Source organism: Balaenoptera musculus, chromosome 1 (genome assembly GCF_009873245.2).
Source record: "Balaenoptera musculus isolate JJ_BM4_2016_0621 chromosome 1, mBalMus1.pri.v3, whole genome shotgun sequence".
Taxonomy (NCBI): domain Eukaryota; kingdom Metazoa; phylum Chordata; class Mammalia; order Artiodactyla; family Balaenopteridae; genus Balaenoptera; species Balaenoptera musculus.
Genome location: NC_045785.1, coordinates 34,409,430 through 34,423,520, shown reverse-complemented (window position 1 = coordinate 34,423,520; position 14,091 = coordinate 34,409,430). Strand labels below are relative to the sequence as shown.

General features: G+C 34.6%; 1 protein-coding gene across 7 annotated transcripts in view; it reads left to right on the top strand.

Moving 5' to 3' along the window:
* FOXJ3 (forkhead box J3) overlaps positions 1 to 14,091 on the top strand; it is a 127,351-nt gene that overhangs the window by 93,074 nt on the left and 20,186 nt on the right. For 4 of the 7 annotated variants that reach the window (XM_036850382.1, XM_036850377.1, XM_036850400.1 and 1 more), the window contains exons 6-7: positions 662 to 763; positions 12,916 to 13,044. The exons of 1 other annotated variant lie outside the window; for it this stretch is intronic. In XM_036850382.1, coding sequence (XP_036706277.1) covers positions 662 to 763; positions 12,916 to 13,044 — 231 coding nt within the window. The remainder of the gene's footprint in view (positions 1 to 661; positions 764 to 12,915; positions 13,045 to 14,091) is intronic. 2 more of the 7 variants (XM_036850417.1, XM_036850408.1) reach the window with 2 other exon arrangements.

Here is a 14,091-nt window from a genome sequence, read left to right as displayed (position 1 = left end):
AGGTGGATCAGATGGATAACCAGCTCTGTTCCACAAGGTCATTCAGATGTTTCCTTCTAATCTTATCTTTCCAGTGTTCCCCAGGGTATTACCTTCAGCTTTCTGATTGTGCAGGATCACCACCACCACATCTGTGTCACAGGCCTGCAATAAGAGGGAAAGAGGATGGAGGGCAAGCAAGTTCCTTTCAAAGACATGACCCAGAAGTTGTACACATCACTCTTGCTCACATCCCATTTGTCGCACCTTAATCACATGGCTACAACTAGCTGCAGATGAGTCTGGAAAAGGTGGTCTTTAGCTGGGCAGAGATGAGTTGATAACTACAGGGATCTATTGCTAAAAGGGAGCAGAGGGGAGAATGAGTGTTACCCGATTATTAGTAGTCTCCACTACAGAAGTTTATCTCTAATTTTGGCAAACCTATCCCACAACCAGTTAAAAGAGTTGGTAAGGAGTAGCCATACCAATGGACTTTGTGATTATCAGGTTAGTAGCATAATAAAATATAGTAGAAGAGAATTCAGTAATGATTTTAAGTTTATTTTCAGAAACAAAGCACAAAACTGGATGTTAGAGAATTTGATGAAATAACTTCAAATTGTGTTAAAGTTGGTGGTTTTATGAGCTAATAATTATTTATTTTGTTCTTGTATTTTAGGCCTCAACTCCATATAGCATAGATTCAGATTCTTTGGGAATGGAGTGTATTATTTCGGGAAGTGCCTCTCCAACTCTGGCAGTCAACACTGTGACTAACAAAGTAATTCTATTTTTTTTGAACACTTTTGAAATGTCGTTGAGTAATACATTTAATTTGCTTTTATAGTAACAGTAGATTACTGTATGGTTGAGTTTAAAGATGATATAAATTTGACCAAACCATACATGGCAGTTTGAAAGCTGAATCCACAATGCTTTTAGCTTTACACAAGTTAGAAGTAAATAAATAATTCTCTGGAAAAATTGGAAGATGCTTATTGGGAAGCTCTATATTAAATTTAAATTCTTGACACTACCAATCCCATTGAATTTTTGAGTCCAGCATTTTATTGAATCAATTTGTTTCAAAATCATTGATTACCCTTCTAAATATGTGATTTAAAAAGAGATTGACAAATAACCAGGGTGTCAACAGAATCCAGTAAAATAAATAATTCAGACAAACTCAGAGTCCATTAGAACGGTGGTCAACCTCTTTCATGATATTCAAGTCTAGGTACATACCCAGAAGTGTAGTATGTGGTAGTCTGCTGCAATTTTTGTTTTGTTTTTGTTATTGAAGCAAGGGTCAAAACTTTGTGCTAACTCATTAGATACCTAGTAGGGTACAAATATCTCTTCTTTACAAGGTAGTTTCTTAATCTCATATCTCAAAACCCTAAAAAGGCTCTGGGAGGTTCATGAAATAACTCAGTTCTGTGCATCTATTTCCTCCATTACTAGACCATGATGAGCACCTTGAAGCCATAATATAGCTCACTCTTGTACTCATACGGTCTGTCAGTCTTGCTTTTACCCTCTCCCCGTCTCCCTTGCTTTCACTTGCTCTTTTTTTTTTTTTAATCTCTTCTACTTTCTTGTGCACACACATAAACACAAACATGTATACACTCAGTTGCACTAATACACGTAGTATCTTTGTATTTGTAAAAGGTAATGAACAAGCAGATAGAAGACAGATTATAATCAGAGTGACTAATCAGAATTCCAATTTAGATAGGAAACTTACAACTGAAGTGTAAAGTAATAATTTTTCCCAAATAGCAATACATGGACTGATTCCATCAGAATCATTTAAGGGAGGGGTAGGGTTGTTAGTGTGTACGTGTGTTTGGTGGTGGTAGTAATTCCCAGATTCCACTGCAGGCCTACCAAATCAGTTACTTTATCCTTGTGGGTAGGGCCCAGAAATCTGTACTTTTAAAAATCATCCCTAATTATACCCAGCTAGACTTGAGAATTTCCGGTGAAATAGATGGGTTGGAATCAGAGGTATCCAGTACTGCTCTTTGCGATAGTCCAAGCAGGAGATACTGAGGCCTAAACATAGACAGTTGTGGCTATTAGGAAACAGTTAGAAAGTAGTAACGCTGGGACTTCGTGACTAAATAAAGGAGCTGGAGTTTTTGGACTCCTGCTTTCAGATATGATAGAATAGCTAGTATCAGATTAACCCTTCTCCCTATCTATATAAAATTACCACCCTGCCTCCCACACCCTGCCCCCCACACCCTGCCCACCAATAAAAAAGAAAGGCATTGGAGAAAAAGACAGGCAGGACTTCAGAAGAGAAGTTCTCAGAAAAAAGGGAAGCACACTGAGATAAGCCCTACGTGTTTTCCCTTGGGACATTTCCCACTTCTCAGTGCATGGCATAGAGGCTGCACAGAAAGCTACAACCTAGAGCAGTCATTGAGCTAGGTATGTAAAAACCAGAGTTTGAGGCTACCAAAGAGCCAGGGCTTAAGGACCAAGATCCTGAGGAATCCTCAGAAGTGACCTCAACTGTTTGCAAGCAATATCCAGTTAAGGCATTGGCTAATCCCTAACCTGTGTGTGCTTTGACTCAGACACAGGCAAATCATGTGGATTTTTCACTAGCCAGGCTTCAGCAGTCTCACAGAGGTTGGGGGGACAAAAGTTGTAGTTCTTTAAAGAGGGAGCCATGGTAAACACCCGAGTTTTTCAAATTGATACTTAAGAAAGATTATGTTCTATAAGTAAGAGCAAATCAAAATAACACCAGTCTCAAACTGTTACTAGGGTGGTATGCTAATATTCCACTTGCCAAAAGAAAACTAAATCCTTTCTAGAAGATAACATATCCCGAGCTTTTGCAAGTTTTCATAAGTAAGGTCTCACTTTCAGTCAGAATTTTCAGACATTCCAGGAAACAAGACCAAATAATTAAATGCCAAGATGGAAAGATAGTATAAACATATCCACAAGTGATCTAGATACTGATTTTTAAATAACTATGACTAATATGTTGAAGAAAATAGATGAATTATAGAAAATTTATCAGAATTGGAATCTGTATGGAAGAATCAAGAGAACTGAAAAATATAATAACTGAAATTAAGAATTAAATAGATGGATTTAACAGCAGATTAGACACAGCAGAGGAGACAATCAGTGAACTGGAAGATAGGTCAATAGAAAATATGCTGGTTGAAAAACAAAGAATGGAAAATTCAAAGAAGCTTAAGAGATAAATGGGATACAGGGAAAAGATCTAACAAACTTGTCATTAGTGTTCCAGAAGAGAAGCAAAAGGGAATAGAGAAGAAGCAATATTTTAATTTTCTAAGACTGATGAAAGATAACACAGTACAGATTCAAGAAGTTCTGAGAACCCCAAGGACTAATTAAAAGAAAACCTTATCAGACAAATAAAAGTCAAACTGCTAAAAAACAAGGATTTTTTTAAAAAAAAATCTTAAAATCAGAGGAAAATAACAGGCAACTTCAAAGGAACACACTGAATTCTGAATAGAAATGATAAAAGTCAGATACCACCAGAATGAAATTTTTGTAGTGCTGAAAGGAAATAACTGCCAATCCAGAATTCTAAAATCAGAATTTCTATGAAAAGTGAAGGTTAAGTAAATTGGCTTTTACAGAAACAAAATGTGAGAGAATGTTACAGTATTAAAAAATTAAAGGAGGTTAATATTTCAGATAGAAGGAAAATTATCCTGTGCAGAAAAGAATGAAGAACACCAAAAGAGTATGCATGTCAGTAAATAAAAATATGTATCAAGTGATTAAAACAATAGCAGTTCTGTTATAGAACATAGTGCTTTGGAGTCTAAAATACATGTAGAAGTTAAAGTACATGACAATACTAGAGTAAGGCATTAGGAAATATATTGCAGTTAATGTCTTTGCATTGTATGGGAAGTGGTAAAAGTACTAAGTCAAGGGCATGTAAAATCTAGGGCAGTGATTCTTAACACTTCAGCATATATCAGAATAACTAGGAGGGCTTGTTAAAACCCAGATTACTGGGCCTTACCCTGAGAGTTTCTGATTCTCTAGGTCTGAGTTGGGGTCTGAAAAATTGCATTTCTGACACGTTCTCAGATAATGGTCATGTACTGGTCCAAGTTCCTTACCTTATGAACCACTGCTCTAGGTTACTACAAGAATAGTAAAAGAATATTACCAAGTAAGGAAAAATAATAAATCCTTGGTTAATCCAAAAGTAGGCGAGAAAGGAGAAAAAAAAATGAACAGAGAAAAGATGGGAACACAGGAAAATAAAAAGTATTTAAATCTGATTACATTAAGGAATACATTAAATGTAAATGTGCTAAATATTCATTTAAAAGCCAAAGAGTCTTTTCTGACCACAACAGCATGAAACTAGAAATCAACCTTAGAAAGAGAACTGAGAAAAAAATGATTACATGGAGAGTAAACAGCATGCTACTAAAAAGCCAGTGCATCAGCAATGAAATCAAAGAGGAAATTTAAAAATACTTGAGACAAATGACAACAAAAACAACCATACAAAATCTATGGGATGCAGCAAAAGCAGTTCTTAGAGGGAAGTTCATTGCAATACAGGCCTTCTTCAAAAAACAGGAAAAAATCTCAAATAACCTAACCTACCACCTAAAAGAATTAGAAAAAGAAGAATAAACAAAACGTAAAGTCAGCAGAAGGAAAGAAATAATAGAGATTAAAAAAAGGTAGAAAAAACTCAATAAAACCAAGAGCTGGTTCTGTGAAGGGGCAAACAAAATCGACAAACCTCTGGCCAGGCTCACCAAGCAGAAAAGAGGGAGCACCCAAATAAACAAAATAATGAATGAAAGAAGAGAAATAACAACTGATACTGCAGAAATACAAAAAACCATAAGAGAATACTATGAACAATTATATGCCAACAGATTGAACAGCCTAGAAGACGTGGACAAGTTTCTAGAAACATAACAGCCTACCAAAACTGAATCAAGAAGAAATAGATAATTCAGCAGAGGTGAATTATCCTGCAAACAAAAGTCCAGGACCAGATGGCTTCTCTGGGGAAATCTACCAGACATGCAAAGAAGAACTTATACTGATCCTTCTCAAACTCTTCCAAAAGACTGAAGAGGAGGGAACACTCTCAAAGTCATTCTATGAAGCCACTATTACTCTGATGCCAAAACCAGACAAAGATAATAACAAAAAAGAAAATGACAGGGCAGTATCTTTGATTAATACAGATGCAGAAATTCTCAACAAAATATTAGCAAGCCAAATCCAACAACACATAAAAAAGATATTACACCACAATCAAGTTGGATTCGTCCCAGGGTCACAAGAATGGATCAATATATGCAAATCAATCAATGTGATACACCACATCAACAAAAGAAAAGACAAAAACCACATAATCATCTCAATAGATGCAGAAAAAACATTTGATAAAATTCAACATCCATTCATGATAAAAACTCTTACCAAAGTGAGTGTAGAGGGAACCCATCTCAACCTAATAAAAGCTATTTATGATGAACCCACAGCCAACATAATACTAAACCATGAAAAGCTGAAAGCCTTCCTGCTAAAGTCTGGAACAAGACAAGGATGCCCACTCTCACCACTTCTATCCAATAGATAAAATTGTCATTATATGCAGATAACATGATACTGTATATAGGAAACCCTAAAGACTTCACACAAAAACTATTAGATCTGATAAACGAATTCAGCAAGGTAGCAGGGTACAAGATTAACATACAGAAATCTGTTGCATTTCTTTACACTTAACAATGAAATGTCAGAAAGGGAAAGTAAAAAAAAAAATCCCTTTTAAAATTGCATCAAAAAAAATACTTAGGAATAAACCTGACCGAGGAGGTGAAAGATTAATATGCTGAGAAGTATAAAATATTGGTAAATTGAAGATGATTCAAAGAAATGGAAAGATATCCCATGCTCTTGGATTGGAAGAATTAATATTGTTAAAATGGCCATACTGTCCAAAGCAATCTACAGACTTAATGCAATCCCTGTCAAATTACCCATGACATTTTTCACAGAACTAGAACAAATAATCCTAAAATTTACGTGGAACCATAAAAGAACCAGAATTGCCAAAGCAATCCTGAGGGAAAGGAACAAAGCTGGAGGCATAAGCTTCCCAGACTTCAGACAATACTGCAAAGCTACAGTAATCAAAACAGCATGGTATTGGCACAAAAACAGACATATGGATCAAGGGAACAGAATACAGAGCCCAGAAATAAACCCACACACCTACGGTCAATTAATCTTTGACAAAGGAGGCAAGAATACACAATTGAGAAATGACAAGTCTCTTCAGCAAGTGGTATTGGGAAAGCTGGACCACTGCATGTAAATCAGTGAAGTTAGAACACACCCTCACACCATACACAGTAAACTCAAAATGACTTAAAAACTTAAATATAAGACATAACACCATAAAACTAGAAGAGAACATAGGCAATACATTCTCTGACATAAATCATAGCAGTGTTTTCTTAGGTCACTCCCCCAAGGCAATAGAAATAAAAGCAAAAATAAACAGATGGGATCTAATCAAACTTATAAGCTTTTGCACAGCAAAGGAAACCATAAACAAAACGAAAAGACAACCTACAGAGTAGGAGAAAATATTTGCAAATGATGGGACTGACAAGGGATTAATTTCTAAAATATACAAACATCTCATACAACTCAATGACAACAACAAAAAACAACCCAATCAAAAAATGGACAGAATACCTAAACAGACATTTCTCCGAAGAGGACATACAGATGGCCAATATGCACATGAAAAGATGCTCAACATCACTAATTATTAGAGAAATGCAAATCAGAACTACAGTGAGGTATCACCTCACTCCAGTCAGAGTGGCCATCATCAAAAAGTCTACAAATAATAAATGCTGGAGAGGGTGTAGAGAAAAGGGAACCCTTCTACACTGTTGGTGGGAATGTAAATTGGTGCAGCCGCTGTGGAAAACAGTTTGGAGGTTCCTCAAAAAACTAAAAATAGAGTTGCCATATGATCTAGTGATCCCACTCCTAGGCATATATCCAGAGAAAAGTGTAATTTGAAAAGACACATGCACCCCAGTGTTCATAGCAGCACTATTTACAGTAGCCAAGACATGGAAGCAACCTAAATGTCCATTGACAGATCAATGGATAAAGAAGATGTGGTATGTGTACACATTTTCATTACTCCCAAAAGAAACTCTCATACCCATTAGTATTCATATCCCATTTCCTCCATCCCCTGGTAACCATTAATTTATTTTCTAACATTCTGGATTTGCCTATTCTGGACCTTTCATGTAAGTGGAATTGCAAAATATATGACCTTTTATGTCTGACTTCTTTCACTAAACACATTTTCAAGGTTCATCCATGTTATGGCATGTATCAGTATTTCATTCCTGTTGTCATATAATTTAACTGTGTCCCAGAATAAAGCTCAAGAACATTCATAAGAATCTAAAAATATAGCACTTAATAATGTAGATTCACAATAGTCTGGCATCCAATAAAAAGTTACCAAGCAAAGAAGCAGTAGAAAACAACCCATAATGAGGCAAAAATCAGTCAATTAGAACTGACCCGGAAGTGACACACATGATACAACTAGTAGAAAAGGACATTAAAACAGTTATCATGAGCCAAGATATGGAAATAACCTAAGTGTCTATCGATAGATGAATGGATAGAGAAGATGTGGTATGTAATATACACTGGAATAATGTTCAACCATGAGAAAGAAAGAAATCCTGCCGTTCGTGACAAAATGGATGGACCTTGAAGGCCTTATGCCAAGTGAAATAAGTCAGGCAGAGAAAGACAAATACTGTATGATATCACTTATATGTGGAATCTTAAAAGGCCAAACTCAGAGAAACAGAATAGAATGGTGCTTACTGGGGGCCTAGGGGGTGGGGAGAAGTGGGGAGAGGGTCAAAGAGAACTTTTCGTTGTAAGATGATTAAGTTTTGGGAATCTAATATATAGCATGGTGATTACAGGCATGATACTACAACACTGTTGCTAGGAGAAAAGTTGCTAGGAGAGTAGGTCTTAAATGTTCTCACCACAAAGAGAAATGGTAATTATGTAAGGTGATGGAGGTGTTAGCTAATGCTATGATGGTAGTGATTTTGTAATACATAAGTATATCAAACTAGTACATTGTGCACCTTAAATTTATACAATGTTATATGTCAATTATATCTCAAGCCGGGGGCTAGGGGGTGGGGGGAACTGTTAATGTAACTATATTTTTTGGAAGTTCAGGTTGAACGTGTGTATAGACACATGGAAGATATTTAAAAACCCAAATCAAACTCCTTAGGGATAAAAATATGTCCCAGTTGAAAAATAAACTAGATGGGATTAACAGCAGATTAGGCATTGTAGAAGGAAAGATGTGAACTTGAAGATATCGCAATAAAAGCTATCCAAAGTGAAACACAGAGAAAAGACTGTAAGAAAGTAAATAGAGTATTAGTGAGCTGTGGGGACAGCTTCAGGCAACCTATAATATGTGTAATTGAAGTTCCTGATGTAAATCAGGATCTACACAGAGCAATTAAGGACACCAGAAATGATAACTATGTGGGTAAATATAAAGCTTTTTTTAAAAAAATGTAAATCTCTTTAGAGGATAACTGTGTAAAGCAAAAAAATATGGGAAGGCAAAAGTAAAGCCATCGTTCACAGAAGACATCATTATTCATATGGAAAATTCAACAGAATCTACAGATAAACTCTTGGAATCAATAAGTGAATTTACCAAGGTGTCAATATTAGATCAGTGTTGGATTTTAGAAGTCAGTTATTTTTCTGTGTTAGCCATGGACAGTTAGAAAATACAATTTAAAAGATAATACTTAAATTAACAGTCAAAAACATCAAGTACAGAGACACCTCATTTTATTGTGCTTAGCTGTATTGCGCTCCCCAGATATTGGGCTTTTTACAAATTGAAGGTTTGTGGCAACCCTGTGTTGCCAGCTGATGGTTAACATTTTTTACCAATGAAGTATTTTTAAATTAAGGTATATACATTGTTTCTGTAGACATAATGCTATTGCACACTTAGTAGACTACAGTACATTGTAAACATAACTTTTATATGCACTGGGAGACCAGAAAATTCGTGTGACTTGCTTTATTTCAATACTTGCTTTATTGCAGTGGTCTGGAACCAAACCCCCAATAACTCTGAGGTAGCTAGGATTAAATGAAAGATGAACTCTGCACAGAAAACTATAAAAAATTACTGAGAGAGAACAAAGGGGGTATAAATAAGTAGATATATAATTTTCATAGAGAAGATTATTGTAAAGAAGTCAGTTTTTCCTGAGTTTATCTACAGATGTAATATCCCAATCAAAATTCCACAATGCTTTTTTTAGGGGAAGGAAGATAGTAGGAAATGACCAGCTGATTTTGAAAGATAAATGAGACTCCAAATGGTAAACAGTAGTTGAAGAAAATGTTGAAGAAAAAGATAAAAGAGGATTTATACTTCCAAATATCAAGAGTAAACCTACAATAATTGAAAGTGTAATATTGGCATAAGAATAGACACATAGAATTATGGAACAGAGTTCAGTGATGTCTTTCAACAAATGGTGCTGAATCAATAGAAAAGTGAGATTTTTTCATGCACAAAAATCAATTTCAGATGGATTTGAGACCTTAATATAAATGATAAAGTTCTCAATTGGATGAAAAAGAATAAAATATGTTTTAAAAAGTAGAATGAAGGAAGTAACAAAAGATTAAGAGCCGATGCTAACGCAACACACAACAAAGCTTTACGTAATCCTTTAGCTAAATTTACTGCAAAAGGACAGAAAAGGATATATACGTTGTATGAAACGAGTCATTAATGGTAGAAGTCTGCATGGTGGTTATCTGTAACGAGATATGCAGATGGATAATGACTGGCTGGTGAATGATGATTGGGAGAGTTCATGAGTGGGCCTTCTGGTGTGCAGGTATGTTCTGTATCAGTGGTTCTGTGATCTGTGGACACCTGAATAACCAATACGCTTTTGGGGATTCCATGATAATACTAAAATGCTATTTGCCTTTTCCTTTATTTTTGTGTTTTCACAAATGCAGCAAAAGCAATAATATGTAAACATTAGCACAAGTCAAGGCAGTGATACCTGACTGTACTAGTAGTAATTGTATTCTTCACAGCCACACACCCTTCAGATTAAAAAAAATAATAATAACTAGTTAAGAATATCCTTGATGATGCAGGAAAAATAATTTTATTAAATTGTGACCTTTGAGTATACATTTTTAAGAATCTGTGTGGTGAAATGGGAAGTACGCATAAAACGCTTAAACTGTGTATACCGAAGTACAGTGGTTGCTTCAAGGAAGAGCATTTGTGTTGATCTAGCCACTTTGTTCATGGAGCATTGATTTTACTTGAAAGAACAACTGACACTATTATTCAGATTTGGGTATTTGGCAGATATTTTCTTGAAAATGAATAAAGTAAGCCTCTCACTTAAAGGAAAACAGTTGACAGTATCTCTTGCCAATGGTAAAATTTGAGCTTTTAAGCAAAACATACAGGTTTGGAAAACTTACATCCACCACAGTGAGTCTGATAGCTTCATAGTCTTTACACACTTTTCCAATGAGATTATTGGTAATGTTAACAAGTGTGATGTTTTGATGTTGTGTAATGAAATATGTCAATATTTGGAAGATCTGCATAACTTAGTGAATGATATTTTCCAAATGACCAATGCATAATGTTATAAAATCATGCATGGGTAAATGATCCATTCAAAGTCCGAGGTGGAAAGTGGATTATAATGTGAAAGAGTATGAAAATTTATTCATATGGTTTCAGATGTTACATTGCAACTAATCTTTAAAAAATTGTCACTTGTCATATTTTTGTGTAGTATCAAAAAAGACTATCCACAATTATCTGAAAAGTCTATTAAAATATGCTTCCCTTTTCCAAGCATACATATATATACATATATATACATATATATACATATATATATATATATATATATGTATATATGTATATATATGTATATATATGATGCTGGGTTTTCTTTCTATACTTCCACCTAAACAACATATTGCAACAGATGGAATGCAGAAGCAGATATGAGACTCTGTTTCCTGTTAAGCCAGGCTTTGAAATTTACAAAAATGTAAAACAGTGGCACCCTTCTAATTTTACTTATTTATTGAGAGAAAATATTTTTTTTGTTAACATATAGTTGAGTTTGTAATAGTTATTTTTAAATTAGTATTTAAAATTTTTTAAATTTCTAATATGCCAGTTATTGATAAATATATCAAAATAAACAAAAGCTCCTTGCCTCCTTAATATTTAAGACTGCAAAAGGGTTCTAAGATCAAAGTTTGAGAATTGCTGTTGATTACGTGATTCCATGAGTATGCCCGTTTTATAATTAATAAACTATAACAACTCGTGTATTTTCCTCTCCATAATATGTTACATTTTAATAAAAATCTTATCCTCCTTAGCTATGAGGATTTGTCCAAGATGGTGGGAAGTATTTCTGACTTGAGTGATAGGTAACTAAGCATGGACAGGAGAGAATGAGCAGCCAACAGAATGACCATGGGATGCTTGTAATTTGCTGATATTGTATTGCTTAAGAGCCCATAAGGTTGATTTTTTAAAAAATGAAATTTACGCTGGAAATATTGACCAGAAAAATCTTTGCCATAGTTTTATTTCCTCTCATTTTTCCTTATACTCTTTTCCCTTACTAGTTCCTAGACACATGATTGTTCCTAGCTGATGTGAATGTGAGACAGTTTGGTTTTGCCTGAAGTATTGAGGCATATATGCCTAGTTTTCCAGGTTTTGGCCTCTTTTGGCAAATGAGCATTGAGCATGACCCCATTTTCAGCACAGACAGAAGGGTGGTAATAGCTCAGTTGGTCATTAAATTCAGCAAGTATTTATTACGTGTATACTGAGTAGAAAATATTATGCTGCTTATGATTATTTATTGGGGAACTCAAGTTGCTAACAGTCTAGTAGTGGATAAAAATATGATAAAAATTAGTTACACCATAAAATCAAAAGTATTAATTTTTCCCATGAAAGTAGGAGCATAGAAAGGAAAATTGGTAGTAGAATCTGAATAGAACTTTAAAGGATAGTTAGACTAGTTTTCTGTTTTAAAAATATCTTTTTTGTTGTTGTTTCTAATTAAAAATGATAATGCACATTATAAACATACTCAAGCATTGTAAAAATATACACTATCAGTGACAGAAGTCTTCAGGAATACCCAACCCCCTGCCAGTTAACCATTGTTAACAGTTTGATACATAGTTCTTTCATGTCTAATGCATATGTTAGCATATTATTGTTATTTTAAAAATCAGATCACATATTTATGATTCTGCAATTGTGTTGGACAGTTAACTTTACAGTTTTCAATATTATAAACACTATGATGCCTAAATTCTATTTTTTGTGTCCTTTTTTTTTGATGCCTAAGATTTTGAAAGAAGAAAACTGATTTTGCTTAAAGCTTGAGTAAAAATAATTTTATGCATTATAGAAATATTTAACAGTAAAAATCTGTTATAATCCCCTCTTATTAAATGTCGATGAACTAATTATACCTTTTAGAAAATTGAATTTATGTACCTCTGGATGGGATATATCCTTTAGTTTGAAAGTAAATTATCAATATTTCATGGTGAACATGGAGTTAGCGATGTAGAGCATGGATTTGGGGTAGGTAAACACCAAAGGAAAGACCAGTAACATTTTGTTTTCCTTCCATCTACCAGGTTAGTTGTATTTTTGTAGAGTTGCTTAAAAAGTACTCTTTATAGTAGGAACTACTTATTCGAATGTTGCTGTTCTTTTCATTGTAGGTAACATTGTACAACACTGATCAGGATGGTAGTGATAGCCCACGCAGTAGCCTTAACAACAGTCTCTCAGATCAGAGTTTGGCATCTGTTAATTTGAACAGTGTTGGAAGTGTGCATAGTTACACACCGGTAAGTCTTGGTGAAGTTAACTCCTTTGCTGAGTACTCATTTAGAGCTTAAAACGGAACCAAATGTAATTGAAATGCAAATAAAAAGTGAAGATGTATATTTCTCACTGATCAAATTGATCATTAGCTTAGCTAAGTAGAGCAGATTTCTATTATATTTTAGCAAGTTAGATACAAATATATTGTTGTACAATGTTATATATTTTGGTCTACTTCATCTGTTCTCTGTCCAAGTGAAACACAATTGGAATAGGAAAAGAATTTTTACTTTAGTCTTCTAAAGCTATGTTTGATGATATTTTACAGTCCTTGGTAAAAGAGCTTAGAGGATATGTATATCACCTAGTTTCCCAGAAGCATATCTAAGAAGGGGATTTTACAAACCCCAAAGGTTAGGCTGACCTGGTACTCAGTTGTTAACCAGTCTTGTATTTTCAGTTTGGGTCTGGAAAACAAAGCTATGCTATAAAGGGACCTGTGTGAGTATTCTTGCGCCTGTGCTGACCCTTCCATTATCAGATACTTCTTTTCAAATCATCTTGCAACTGTCCTCCCCGGTAGACAGAACAGAGCTGGAGAGAGCCATACGCCACACTGTTCATGGTATAAATTTGATCTCATCAGATCTCTCCCTGTTCCAAGATGAGTAATAGGTAAAAACTTTACACAGAAAAAAGATATAAGGGGGAGGGGGGACCTGAAATAAGAAAATAACACGAGGGGAACAAATTCAGAGAGCAGTTTTAAAACTCACCTTGAATGTAGGAAAAGAGAAAGAAGACAACTCAAAACTGTTAACAGTGCTCTGGGGGAAAAAATTTAAAATATTTTTCGAGAATGCAGAAGAAACAGATAAAGGAATAACAATTATGTAAAAGAATACGATAGATATGGAGAATTGCGAATTATAGGTGTCCCCAAATAGTTGGTACAGAAGCAGTTTTCAGAAGAAATAGAGAACAAAAGGGTTACTGAGTTCTAAGAAAAGTTAATGGGAAAAACACTATATCTAGACACATCATAACAAATTTTTAAATTTCAGAAGTAA